Genomic DNA, 12,386 nt, shown 5'->3' with positions numbered 1-12,386 from the left:
ACAATTTTTTTCTTTTTGTTAGGGCTGCACGATTATCGCAATCGCAATCGCAATGTCAGCACATGCAATTCAGATTTTTCTCCATGATAACCAAGCAAATCTGTAGACTCATCATGACACAACCTTTTTTATTAAATCGCAAGCATAATCGTTATCGCAATATTTTCCACCTAATCGCAAATCGCACCGTTTCCCCAAATCGTGCAGCTCTACTTTTTGTATCTTGACATAAGATATTTTTCTGGACTTGCCAGGTGAATTTGGCTCATATTACGTCGAATAAAACAATATGTACCAGAAATAAGACTTAAACATTGCAGTGTTAGCTCACAGGTAGATCCTTCAGTGTCATAGCGAGGAGAGGTATCCAACTCACATGGCTTATCAACAGGGGTACCCCAGGGTTCTTGGTCCCCTTCTCTTTTCCATACACCACCTCACTTGGCATTGTGATCCACTCTCATGGCTTCTCCTACCACTGTTATGCCGACGACACTCAGTTTTTCCTGTTTTTTCCTCCTGACGACACAACTGTCTTGTGTTTGGCTGATATCTCCACATGGATGAAGGAACGCCACCTTCAGATCAGTGTCCTGCTTGATTATAATCAACTTGTGCCACAAACTCTGCCAGAAATCTGGGTGTCCTGATTGATGACCAACTGACCTTTAAGCTACATGTTGCCTCGATTGCTCGATCTTGTGGATATGCCCTCTGCAACATCAGGAGGATCAGACCCCACCTGACACAACAGGCTACGCAGCTTCTGGTACAGGCCCTTGCCCACCCTGCGTGTCTATTTAAACCTCTACAGATTACCCAGAATGCAGCAGCACATCTGGTCTTTAACCAGCCCTAAACAGCACATATCACCCAGCTGTTAATCTCTCTGCAATCTAATTCAAATCTCTTCTTCTAGCTTACAAAACACTGACAAGAACAGCCCCTGCCTACCTGGGGTCCTTCATCCAGGTCTACACTTCTTCTGGCCCAGTACGCTCTGCTTGTGAAAGACGCCTGGTGCTCCCAGCCCAGCGTGGCTCCAAATCTCTAGCCAGACTCTTCTCCTCTGTTGTTCCCAAATGGTGAATATATTACCTAACTCTATACAATCCACAGAGTTTCTTTCTACTTTAAGAGATGTCTGAAGACTCATCTGTTCAGGGAACACTTAGGCCTTAATCTGAGCCTTCTCCTCTTGGTCCTCAGGGGTAGAATGAGTCAGTGGGTCTAAGACTCAGCTCTTAGTGAATTTTCAGTACAACTACTGAATGTTATTGAAGATAGAAGTATACTGTTGCAGCAATTAATTGTGGTTTGTTGGCTTGATTATTCTACCCCCCCTGTAGAACTGTTGTGTATTTGCTGTATTTGGAGCTCCCCAAGGCTGTATGCTCGGCCCTTTCTTTTTTCTTTTTATCTGCAGTATAAATCAGTTAATAAGGGGCTGTTAAGTATCTTGCTTTAAGACATGTTTAAGAAACAAAACAAGCGCTTTTCTCAGACCCCATTGGCCAATTTTTAAACACTTGTTTCAGTTTCTGCATCCATAAACTGAGGGTGAGATTAGTCGGATAGTAAAAGAATGAATTAAATCACAGTACGAGCAGCTTTTTAAGTCAAAAATGACACTTGAATTGCACTTGAATTATTATAAGAGACTTTCCAAGCAGATTTTTTGAGCAATTCAGGCGTCATTTTTTCCTTTAATACCCTGAAATAAGACGTTTCCTGGACCTGTCAGGTCAACGTGGCTCGTATCGAGTCTAATAAGACATTTTTATTCAAAAATAAAACATAAACACTGGCTTAGGTTTCATTTTTTGCAGTGTAATTGATGTGTAGGAATGTAAAACATGCTGGGGCATTTTCTGGAGTTCCCCAAGGCTCTATGTTCGGTCCTCTGTTGAAGTAAGAGCTGACATATTTTCTGCTTGTGACACTTTGGCAGTCATAATTTACCGACCGCAGAAACTTCTAGTTAAGCAATGAAAGAGTTAATGTCTTAAAGATGTGGCTTTATTTCATTTTAGAGCCTAAAGTAGGTGGGACTGTTTTTCCATGATGGTAGAGTAAGAGTAAAGGATAGTGATATGATTTATATCTCTTATTGTTTAACCTGCTTTTGAAAATGTTGAGACACATCTGGGTAAGAAAACAAAAAGTAACGTTTGCATGTTCACAGATCAAAAGAAGAAAACTAGCTGCTTTAAGTTTTGCGACCCCATTTTTTCTGCTCTAAGAGACTATAAAAGAATGTTTTTGTTCATGTTTTCCATTTTCACAAACAAAGGATACACAACCCATATGTTCACAATAATACAATCTTATTTGACACTGATCATGTGGTCACAATGCCCCAAAACCCTGTCTTTCATTTCCTGACATCGGTCTGATGTTGAATAAACAGAATCACTCAGCAGCGAGAGGAGAGGAAGGGAAAGCAGCATCATTCACATTCAAACCAAAGAGTAAACTCAAAACCTGATTGGCTGCACACATTCAGCTTGTAAACTACATCTTTCAGGCCTGGGCATGATTGGATTCATATTGTGGGATCATTTCAAGTGACTGGTTTGGTCCAACGAGTCAGTGCTTCACCTCTCCGATTAAGATCCACAATCAGCCTCTCCTGATGATTATCAACACAAAAATCAGCTAAAGACAGAAGAAAGGATTTCACTTGATTCACTTCCTCACAAAATCTCCAGGAGGAGTCCGTCCTATGATCCTCGAAGCTGGTGATCATCACAAGTCGTTGCTCTTTTAGGCACAGAGGGTCTGTCGCTGTCAACTCTTGTCCAACTCGTCCGACATGTCGGTGCAGTCACTGTCCAAGTGCATGGAGCTCAGCTGCTCCTCAAAGTTCAAAAACTTGTGGTTGTAATCCTTTTCCAGCATTTTCTTCCAGGTTTTCACTGAAAAAAGAGAAAGAGATCATGAAAAGTGTGCAGCTCTGTCTTCTTTGTCGGTTTCTTGTCATTTTTTTGTCACGTTTTCAGCATTTTTGCTCCAAACTAGTTTTGTCTTCAGTGATATTTTTACTACTTTTTCTCCTGTGTTTGTCTGGAGATCCTACATGTAACCATGGCCGCATTGTTTACTTGGGAAATCAGCTGTTTGCAGCCTGTAGCGTGTCAATGCTAACTGGTGCTAGACCAGATGTTTCCCACAAGGTGAAGAGAAGGAGCTAAGAAGTGACGACATGGACCTGTCCTTCCATCCATCGTTATTGGGAACATAAGATCTATCTCCAATAAGATGGACGAGCTAGCTGTGCTAACCCAGCAACAGAGGGAATACCAGAGGGCAGAGTAGCATCATGCTATTCACAGAGCTGTAATCATGTATTTTCTTATGGATCTTTTTGCACTTTCTATACACTTTCTTACTTTTGTTTTCTTGATTGCTGCTGTGACTCCTCCTGAATTTTCCCTTGGGGATAAATAAAGTATTTTCTGTTCTATTTAGCAGCTGAAGTCATGAATTTCAGAGTGAAACTCACTGTAATCTGGTTCCTCTGACGGTGCGGGCTCAGACTCCTCACTCACAGCCCTGATCTGACCATCTTCCTCAGCATTCACCGTCTCCTCCTCCTCTGTGTGCTCCAGGCTCGACACCATCACTTCATACGCCTTCCTGGCCTCCGACGACAGCTCTATCATGGTGTGGTAGAAGTCCTGCAGGGACAGAAAGACGTGTTTTTAACTTATTGTACAAAAAAAGCTGGAGGAAGAAACCTGCTGGATGTGAGTCTGACCTGAGCGCCGTCGTAGTTGAAGATCCCCACGAGGCTCACGGGCACGACTTTGTTCACGCAGCGACCCAGAGCTTTCCTGGAGAGCGCGAACACGAATGGCACTCCCTGTTCCCGGCACGTGTCGATAATGGTGTACAGAGCTTCATCCAGACCTCCTGTGGAGAGGGACGTGTCTCTGTGAGTGTCAAAGTTTCCAGATCACGTTCTGGGTTCTTCATGTATGGAAAAAAATTCTACATCACTGAATTCAGAGGGATTTTCACACCACTTTCCTTCAGTGTCACCAAGAATATCTTTGTTCTTTGAGAAAAATCCTATCATGATATTTTTTCAGGTGGAGACCCTGTGACACTGTGCCGGTTTGCGCCTGCCTTTTTAATGTAATAAATATAGACCCTCAAAACAGCGACTGCTAACAGTTTCAGGTTTGCTCTGCGCCACAATGACTCAAGCCGTTTGTGTGTGACACTGTGCCAGTTTGCGCCTGCCTTTCGAATGTGCTAAATATAGATGCTAAAACAGCGTCTGCTAACAGTTTCAGGTTTGCTCTGCGCCACAACGACGTCAGCCTTTTGTGTGTGACACTGTGCCGGTTTGCGCCTGCCTTTTGAATAAGCTAAATATAGACGCTAAAACAGCGACTGCTAACAGTTTCAGATTTGCTCTGATCCACAATGACCTCAGTCGTTTGTGTGTGACACTGTGCCAGTTTGCGCCTGCCTTTCAAATGTGCTAAATATAGACGCTAAAACAGCGTCTGCTAACAGTTTCAGGTTTGCTCTGCGCCACAATGACCTCAGCCAATTGTGTGTGACACTGTGCCGGTTTGCGCCTGCCTTTCGAATGTGCGAAATATAAACGCTAAAACAGCGACTGCTAACAGTTTCAGATTTGGTCTGCGCAACAATGACCTCAGCGGTTCATGTGTGGCACTGTGCCAGTTTGCGCCTGCCTTTCGAATGTGCGAAATATAAACGCTAAAACAGCGACTGCTAACAGTTTCAGATTTGGTCTGCGCAACAATGACCTCAGCCGTTCATGTGTGGCACTGTGCCGGTTTGCGCCTGCCTTTTTGACTGTGCTAAATAAAGACGCTAAAACAGCGACTGCTAACAGTTTCAGGTTTGAGAAATCACTTTGCAAGCGCTAGATGATTATATTTACATCTTCCCACAGATATGATTGGCTCATCAAACGTCTGTCAAAACAAGAACGTTTGATATTTCTATCCAGGAAAAGGTTTTTCATGATGTTTGTTTTTATCGTTTTATCGCCCAGGCCAAACTCTTAGTATGAAGAAAAGGCTCAGAAGAAACACAGAATAAACTTCTGGGCTGCGGTCTGAGCTCTGGGTCCGTACCTTTGGACTGGATGCGCTCACAGTTGGGTGAGATGACCACACATTTGACCTTCCTGAGCTTGAGGTGCTTCAGAACCTCTCGGAGCCCCATCACGATGCGTCTCTTCATGCGGGCCTTCATCGGGTCCTTCTGGTACAGGCGGTCCTGGAAGCGGACTAGCTCCTTCAGCAGATCCGACACACACTTGTCCAGGTCTTTGCTGAGCATCTGGCTGCAGTAGCTGACGTACAGACATAAACAACATGAGCAGTAAATCCTCTGACATAGCTTCATGAGGCGGAAAGGAGGATCATTCGAGTCTTACTCTCTGAACTTCCTGCTGTGGATTTTGGGCTGACTGGCCGGGAGCGCCACAGGCGGCGTGGAGTCTGGTTCTGCAGTTTCCTCCTCCACCTCCTCACCCTCTTTTTCTACCTCCTTTGAGCCGTTCAGGTCTGTCTGATCCTCTTCCAGCTCCTCTGTTGGACTCCCCGCCTCATCTGTCGTGTTTAATCACAGAACAGATCAAACCTCGTATGCAGTCGCAAACCCTTTCACTCAGTCATCTCAGCTCTTTGCTGTTACCTGCTGTGTTTGCGTCACACTGCTCTTCCTCGGCAGGTTGGACCTCAGTTTCAGGCGGGATCCCCATCTCGTCCAGCAGGCGCTTCTGTTTCCTCTCCTCCCTTTCTTTCAGAATGATCTGGAATGAAATCACGAGGCTGTGACGCGTTCACGACGAGGATCATCTGTCTGTGTCTGTTCCTGAGCAGACAGGTTGACGTACCTTCTTCAGAGGGGTGGGTTTCTTGGCTTTGGGCACCTCTCTCTGCTTCCCCTTCTTCACCAAAGGGCTGGTGGAGTCCAGAGGGTTGTGAGCGATCTTGTCCTGACGCCACGGTACCTTCTTCTGGACCGCTGGCTGCTTCTGAACCACCGGTAACCCTCCACCAACTACAGAGGAAAGATTCAACCACAGAAGAAGCAAAGTCAACATTTCAGCCACGACGTCTCTGAGAGAAGCCGTTTGGGAAAAGTTTAAGCCCCGACCTGAAAGAACGACAGGTTTGGCATCTTGTTTGGCTTTCTGAGATTGCTGCTTCTTTTCCAGGGCGGCCAACATGTTTCCGATGTCTAGCTGAACGGGGGCTTTGCTCTTCTTCCCAGAAACCTTTTCAGCTTTCTGGAAAACCAAGACACAAAGACAATCAGACTTCTTTTTTAAAAACAGGCAAACATATCAAAGTAAAAAACTCTTCACAGGGTCTGAAAACACCAACCTGTGTCTTCTTCACCGTCTCTGAGGGCGCACTCTTCACTGCGAGCGGTTTTTCCTTGTTTTGTTCTGTGAATGGAGGCTGAAAACTTTCTCTTTGGTTTTCCTGATGAAACAAACACATTTTCAAAACTCCTCTGTTTTTTGTGCAGTCTCGTGTCCAGTTAATATTTATTAACCGGTGATGTTTACCTCGTTGCATAGTTTCACTGCGCTGCTGCCCGTTAACGTTTTACTGGTCCCAGTTGAGCTCAAGCCGGGAAACTCCTCTTCATCCTGGAAACCAATGAAACCATCTTCATCCAAGGTTTTTGTCATTAAAATCTTCTGATTTGAGTAAAAAAAATTAAAAATGACCTCAAATTTTGGCGGCTCCTGATACACAGCGGTCACTTCTATCTCTGCTTCTGCGTCTTCACCACCTTTGGGCTTTTTCTTCTTCTTCTTCCGCTTCTTCTTCCCCGGGGCTTCATCCTCCTGATCGGCAGAGGTCTCCTCCCTCTGATAAAAATCAAAACAAAAACACATTTTATCAGAAACTAATGTTTTTTTTTATTTTTACAAGCTTTTCATGTGTCACTTCTGTCTTTTAATTTCTTAAATGAGACATTTTTAATGGATTTTTAAACTATTCAAGACTTCTGTGAGTAAATACCACAGACTGTCTCCACAAAAACTACTCCCCCTGGTGGCTGGCTGCAGTATAGGTCAAAAAATCCATCGCCCAATTATTTCCAGATGGGCTGTGGTCAAACTTTAGAAAATTAGTAGAAATGTTTCTCATGTCTGATTGTTGTGGTGATTTGAAGACATCATTTTTCTGTCTTGTATTCAAGTTCTTTTTTTCTGAGTAGTTTCATTTTCATTACTTAAAAGAGGTTAAAAATGAGGTTTTATGTCATGTTTAAGGATAACTGACAGCTGCCGTTCTTGTGTATTTTTTCAGGGATTGTAAAATATGTCAGGAGGTAGAGTCAAGAAGTGATTAGAATCTCAAAAGAAAAAAATATATATATTTTTTTGTCACCCAGCTCCACTCAGATTCTCCCAGAATCCCTCACAGTCTTTAATGCACAGACTCTGGCTGCACAACTGCTTCAAGTGACGGGGGAATTTTGGCTTCAAAATATAACAACGGTAAGTGGTGGAGCCACACTGTCCACTCCGTACTCAGTCTACGGTAAATACTTGTAAGATTTGGAGGAAACTTTTAAAATCAATCTTCTAAGCTGAGAGTCTAAAGTCGAAGCTGCCCTCTGACCTGCATGTTTTTGCTGCTGATAATCTTCTCCACAGGTTTCTTCGGAGGCTGAGACGCGACGTTAGCCCAGGACGTCACCACAGGCTGATCTGCAGACATTAATAATCGATGATGATTACCTCCTGACACTGTGTTACAGTCATTAAAGAAGCGCTGAGGAGTTTCCTCTACCTGGTGGAGCAGAGGAGGACTCTGGAAGGACACTCGTGGCAGTTCGTTGGGGGTCTGGCAGCGTGGGGGATCCTCTCCTGTCAAACTGAGGAGAGGAGAGTTATGATTTGATAAGAGCCTCATCTCACAGAAGAGGCGACGTGCTGCATTCCTGGTGCACCCACCTTCCAGGCAGGCGTGGATCTTTGAGAAAGAGGACCCCAACACTCTCTCTGAATTTGGGGAGGACCTGCTCGGTCCGGCGTAACGCCAGATAACTCTGGGAAATCTGTCATCTTCACCTCAAAGGGAATCAGGGGGGTTTGTGCTGGTCTGGGCTTCCCTGCTGAGTTTGGAGCAGATCTGGCACCTCGGACACCTACAGGAAAAAAGGAGGTGCTTAAAGAGGGGGTTTTGTGCTTTTTTTTTAGTCTTTATTTTGTCCCTCTGGTGACCCCGTAGTAGCTCATATAAAAAAAATCTCTCTCCCTCTCAAATAGCATCATTTCAGCCTCTTTTGGAATTGTTCATCGTAGCTGCTGTCTCTTTAAGGGTATCCTCTCCACAAACCCCCTTCACTCTGATTGGCCAGCCCTCTGGAGGCCTGTTAGGGGCGGAGCTAATGGGCAGATCTTGGTGTTTGAACAGTTTACAGACAGATTTTGGAGATTTCATCAGCCAGAATTGTTACTTTTTGTTCATGTTTAAAATATGGACACGCAGAATACCCCCTCTTTAAGGAAAAACCTCCACATCATGTGTCACATACCTTTTTTATGAGCATCCAGTTGGTTATTGCCCGCAGCTCTCCCTTGAGTGTGAGAGTCATTGTTGCTTTTTGATGTCTGTAAACGTAGACGAAAACTTTAATTTTCATACATAGTTAATTGGTGTAATCATTCGATCCTCATTGAGAAACAGACCCGAACTTGTGGATCTCGTACCGGCCTGTCTCTCTGCAGGAAATCCCCTCTGCTCTCCCTGACACGACGGCTGCTGCTGTAGCCGTGACTCCTCGACACGTCTCCTCCTCTTGGCACTCCGTTTGTGTTTGATGGACTCTGCTTCAGGCTCACACCTGACTGCTTCCTGCACAAAAATCAGACATTCACACATATGAAAAGTCTTAAAGAGGTGTGTCAGAGTGCACCGTGTTCTCAGGTTTGAAACCACTGGTTACAACCGAGGTCTGCAGAAGAGCATCTCTGAACACACAACACGTCCAACCTTGAGGCAGATGGGCTACAGCAGCAGAAGACCACACCGGGTGACCCTCCTGTCAGCTAAGAACAGGAAACTGAGGCTACAATTCACACAGCAACACCAAAACTGGACAATAGAAGATTGGAAAAACGTTGCCTGGTCTGATGAGTCTGGATTTCTGCTCCACATTCGGATGGTAGGGTCAGAATTTGGCCTCAACAACATGAAAGCATGGATCCATCCTGCCTTGTATCAACGGTTCAGGCTGCTGCTGCTGGTGTAATGGTGTGGGGGATATTTTCTTGGCTCACTTTGGGCCCCTTAGTACCAACTGGGCATGGTTTAAAGTCCACAGCCTACCTGAGTATTGTTGCTGACCATGTCCATCCCTTTATGAGCACAGTGTACCCATCTTCTGATGGCTACTTCCAGCAGGATAACGCTCCATGTCTTAAAGCTGGAATCATCTCAGACTGGTTTCTTCAACATGACAATGAGTTCCCTGTACTCAAATATCCTCCACAGTCCCCAGATCTCAATCCAATAGAGCACCTTTGGGATGTGGTGGAACGGGAGATTCTCATCATGGATGTTCAGACGACAAATCTGCAGCAACTGTGTGATGCTATCATGTCAATATGGACCAAACTCTCTGAGGAATGTTTCCAGGACCTTGTTGAATCTATGCCACCAAGGATTAAGGCAGATCTGAAGGCAAAAGGGGGTCCAACCCAGTACTAGCAAGGTCTACCTTATAAAGTGGCCGGTGACTGTATTTCAATTGATTCAGTGAAAAAATGTTGCTCTTGTGCTTAAAACTAATATGCGATTAAAATGCAATTCATCACAGTTTTAATCCACTACTTAAAACAACATCCATCTCCTTTTTATATTTTACGATTTAACTACTCTTGACATGATAAATGTTTTGTCTTAAACCATTAACTGGAAGCTTTGGTCAAACTCAAACTAATATGGATTACAAGGACTCAGATCACATCATGTAACTAGAAAACTTCCACCAGGCATATTGTGATTCTGACGCAACACTTTAGTCCTACTTTAATGTTATACTTCCTTTCAGCAGACTGTCTGCTACAATTTGGTGTTAGCTGCAGGTTTGTACGATAATTTGTTTCCTTACATTGTTGAAAATTATGATGACCCAGCACATATTTACTATTCTAGATCTTAGTATCCAGAATTTTGCCAGGATCTGGATCGTACTTTCACATCTGTCAGAAATGATGGTGACCTTGTCTTGTATTGTTTTGCAAAGCATCCGACTAATTATGGTGGAGTTATATACACATGTGGTGAAAACAGTCCTATCTCACAATGATAAAGAATCCTTTAAAAAAGTCCTAGATCCAGATGGTGATCAGGATCACCTCCAAAATTTAATCACTTCTTCCGTATCCCATTTTGAACATTTCCTGAGAATTTCGTGAAGATCCGTGTGTTAGTTTAGCAATAATCTGGTTAGTTGTGGGATTTTTCTCTCCTACCCCTTCAGACTCTGAGGAGGACCATGAGGATTTGGCAGAACCACGCGTGTATCTGAGGCAGTGTGGGGCTCTGCAGGCTCCTTCCTCTGTCCTCTCTGCTGGGTTTGGACAGCAGGTGAAGGATTCCTCTCCTGGAAAGAGTGAAGATAATCTGTCACCAACACGACCTTTGACTGTCACGGTGTTGACTCAGTAAATCCATGTCCTGTGACAGTTAGTTTATTCGAGTCTGAATGATTTAACCGCGTTTCAGACTCTAAATCCCTCCAATAAAAAGTAAACAGGTGAACTTTTGATTTAACGGCTCTAACTGATGTAAAGTTAGCAGCTAGCTCCAAATGTTCACCCATACAGCGTCGTAACTTCTGGAAAAAAAGAGTCAAACTTCAAACTAACATAAACCTAAAGCAAACGGCTTGTTTGTGTGTTCATAACGTGCAACAAACACGTCAACAGGAACAGAAGTTCGATTAAAGAGAGATTACATTTGACTGCAAACACCGTTCGTTAGCCTTCTGAGCTAACGTGCTAGCAGGCTAAAACAACCGTTGCTTCATTATTTCGTGATCTACCTTTTCCATTTTGTAGTTTTTCTCCTATTTGCCGTCACGTCTCCGCATGTTCACTCAGTCTTATGGCTGTTCCGGACAGAAACGTCACATTTATGTAAGGTAACAGCGCCTTGGCTGCGGCTAAGCAACCTGTTTGATAGCATAGCAGGAGTTGGAGGCTAACAGCTGTGATGTCAACAATGATAAGGAGAAACAGCGACACCCTGCGGTCAAAGACGGAATGAGTCAAACTTACTAAAAGACACGAACAAAAATATTTAGTTCCTTCTTCTACAAAAGGACTTTACATTTAAATTGTAACTGTTAAATACATCAATAGTTAATTTATAATATACCAGTCACCGTTTCAATGTAAGAGAAGCTGAAATTGTCTTATTTTTTATTTTCTATATTTTAAATTACAAAGAGAGAAGGGTGAAGTCTAAACCACTGAATGCACCCCCCCCCCCCAAAAAAAAAAAAAACAAACAAAAAAAAAAAACAAAAAACTATTAGATATATAAATCTATAAAAAGTATAGATTATAAATATAAAGTTATAGTATAATATAGTATTCATAGTATAATCCACACATGAAAAGAAATCACAACGTTCAGGTCCATAAATAATGATTATGTGGAATTAAGTACGATAACACAGGAAAAAAGTATTAAACACACCATGGAAAGGCTGTATACTTTGGTGAGGAAATGCACCATACCACCTGAAATCTGTCAGTAATTATTACTTGAATTTCCAATTAGTGCAAACCAACATCAGCTGGGCTAGAGCAAATTGATGGTCCTATAAAAAAGGTGTTTTTTCACCAAGCAGTTAAATACCACACTCCTCATGATGGGTAAAGGCAAAGAGCTCTCTGAAGACATTCACAACCTGATTGTTGCTCAGCATCAGAATGGAACTGGTTACAGACTTATATCAAAGCACCTGAATATTCCAGTCAGCACCGTTGGGGCCATTATTCACAAGTGGAAGAAGCACCACCTTACCATCAACAGGCCACGCACAGGAGCTCCTTGAAGATTTCTGACCAGGGAGTCAGAAAGATAGTCAGAAGAGGACTCAACGAGCCAAGGACCGACCTGAAAGTGCTCCAGAAAGACTTGGAGGCAGCAGGTACAATTGTTACAGAGAAAACAACAGGCAATGCACTCCACCGCCATGGCCTCGATGGACACTCAGCCTGCAAGACTCCATTCCTCAAGAAAAGGCATGTTGAAGCTGGTTTAAAGTCTTCACGATCCAAAGCACACGGCAAAGTTGACTCTCAAATGGTTTCAAAAAAAGAAAATCAATCTTATATACTTAAATAGACT

At 43.4% G+C, this 12,386-nt stretch overlaps 1 protein-coding gene across 2 annotated transcripts; it reads right to left on the bottom strand.

Moving 5' to 3' along the window:
• Positions 1-455: 455 nt before the first annotated feature.
• Positions 456-11,258, bottom strand: LOC141790989 (selenocysteine insertion sequence-binding protein 2-like). Of its 2 annotated transcripts, none has more exons than XM_074671166.1 (18): positions 11,071-11,258; positions 10,499-10,629; positions 8,711-8,876; positions 8,557-8,632; positions 7,973-8,166; positions 7,809-7,893; positions 7,638-7,726; positions 6,734-6,877; positions 6,569-6,652; positions 6,381-6,482; positions 6,151-6,283; positions 5,888-6,054; positions 5,686-5,803; positions 5,426-5,600; positions 5,121-5,341; positions 3,761-3,915; positions 3,506-3,680; positions 456-2,918 (listed from the first exon to the last, which is right to left on the bottom strand). In XM_074671166.1, exons 1-18 carry the CDS (start codon positions 11,077-11,079, stop codon positions 2,791-2,793), a joined length of 2,352 nt encoding a protein of 783 aa, XP_074527267.1. In that variant the 5' UTR covers positions 11,080-11,258; the 3' UTR covers positions 456-2,790. The 2 variants fall into 2 exon arrangements, with proteins under 2 accessions (XP_074527267.1, XP_074527268.1); XM_074671167.1 differs by having other exon boundaries at positions 8,732-8,876.
• Between the last annotated feature and the right edge of the window lie 1,128 nt (positions 11,259-12,386).

The sequence above is a fragment of the Halichoeres trimaculatus genome, unplaced genomic scaffold (assembly GCF_033239565.1).
Source record: "Halichoeres trimaculatus isolate MK-OKI-2021-1 unplaced genomic scaffold, fHalTri1.1 fHalTri1_scaffold_5, whole genome shotgun sequence".
NCBI lineage: Eukaryota > Metazoa > Chordata > Actinopteri > Labriformes > Labridae > Halichoeres > Halichoeres trimaculatus.
This window is presented reverse-complemented; position numbering and strand designations above follow the sequence as displayed.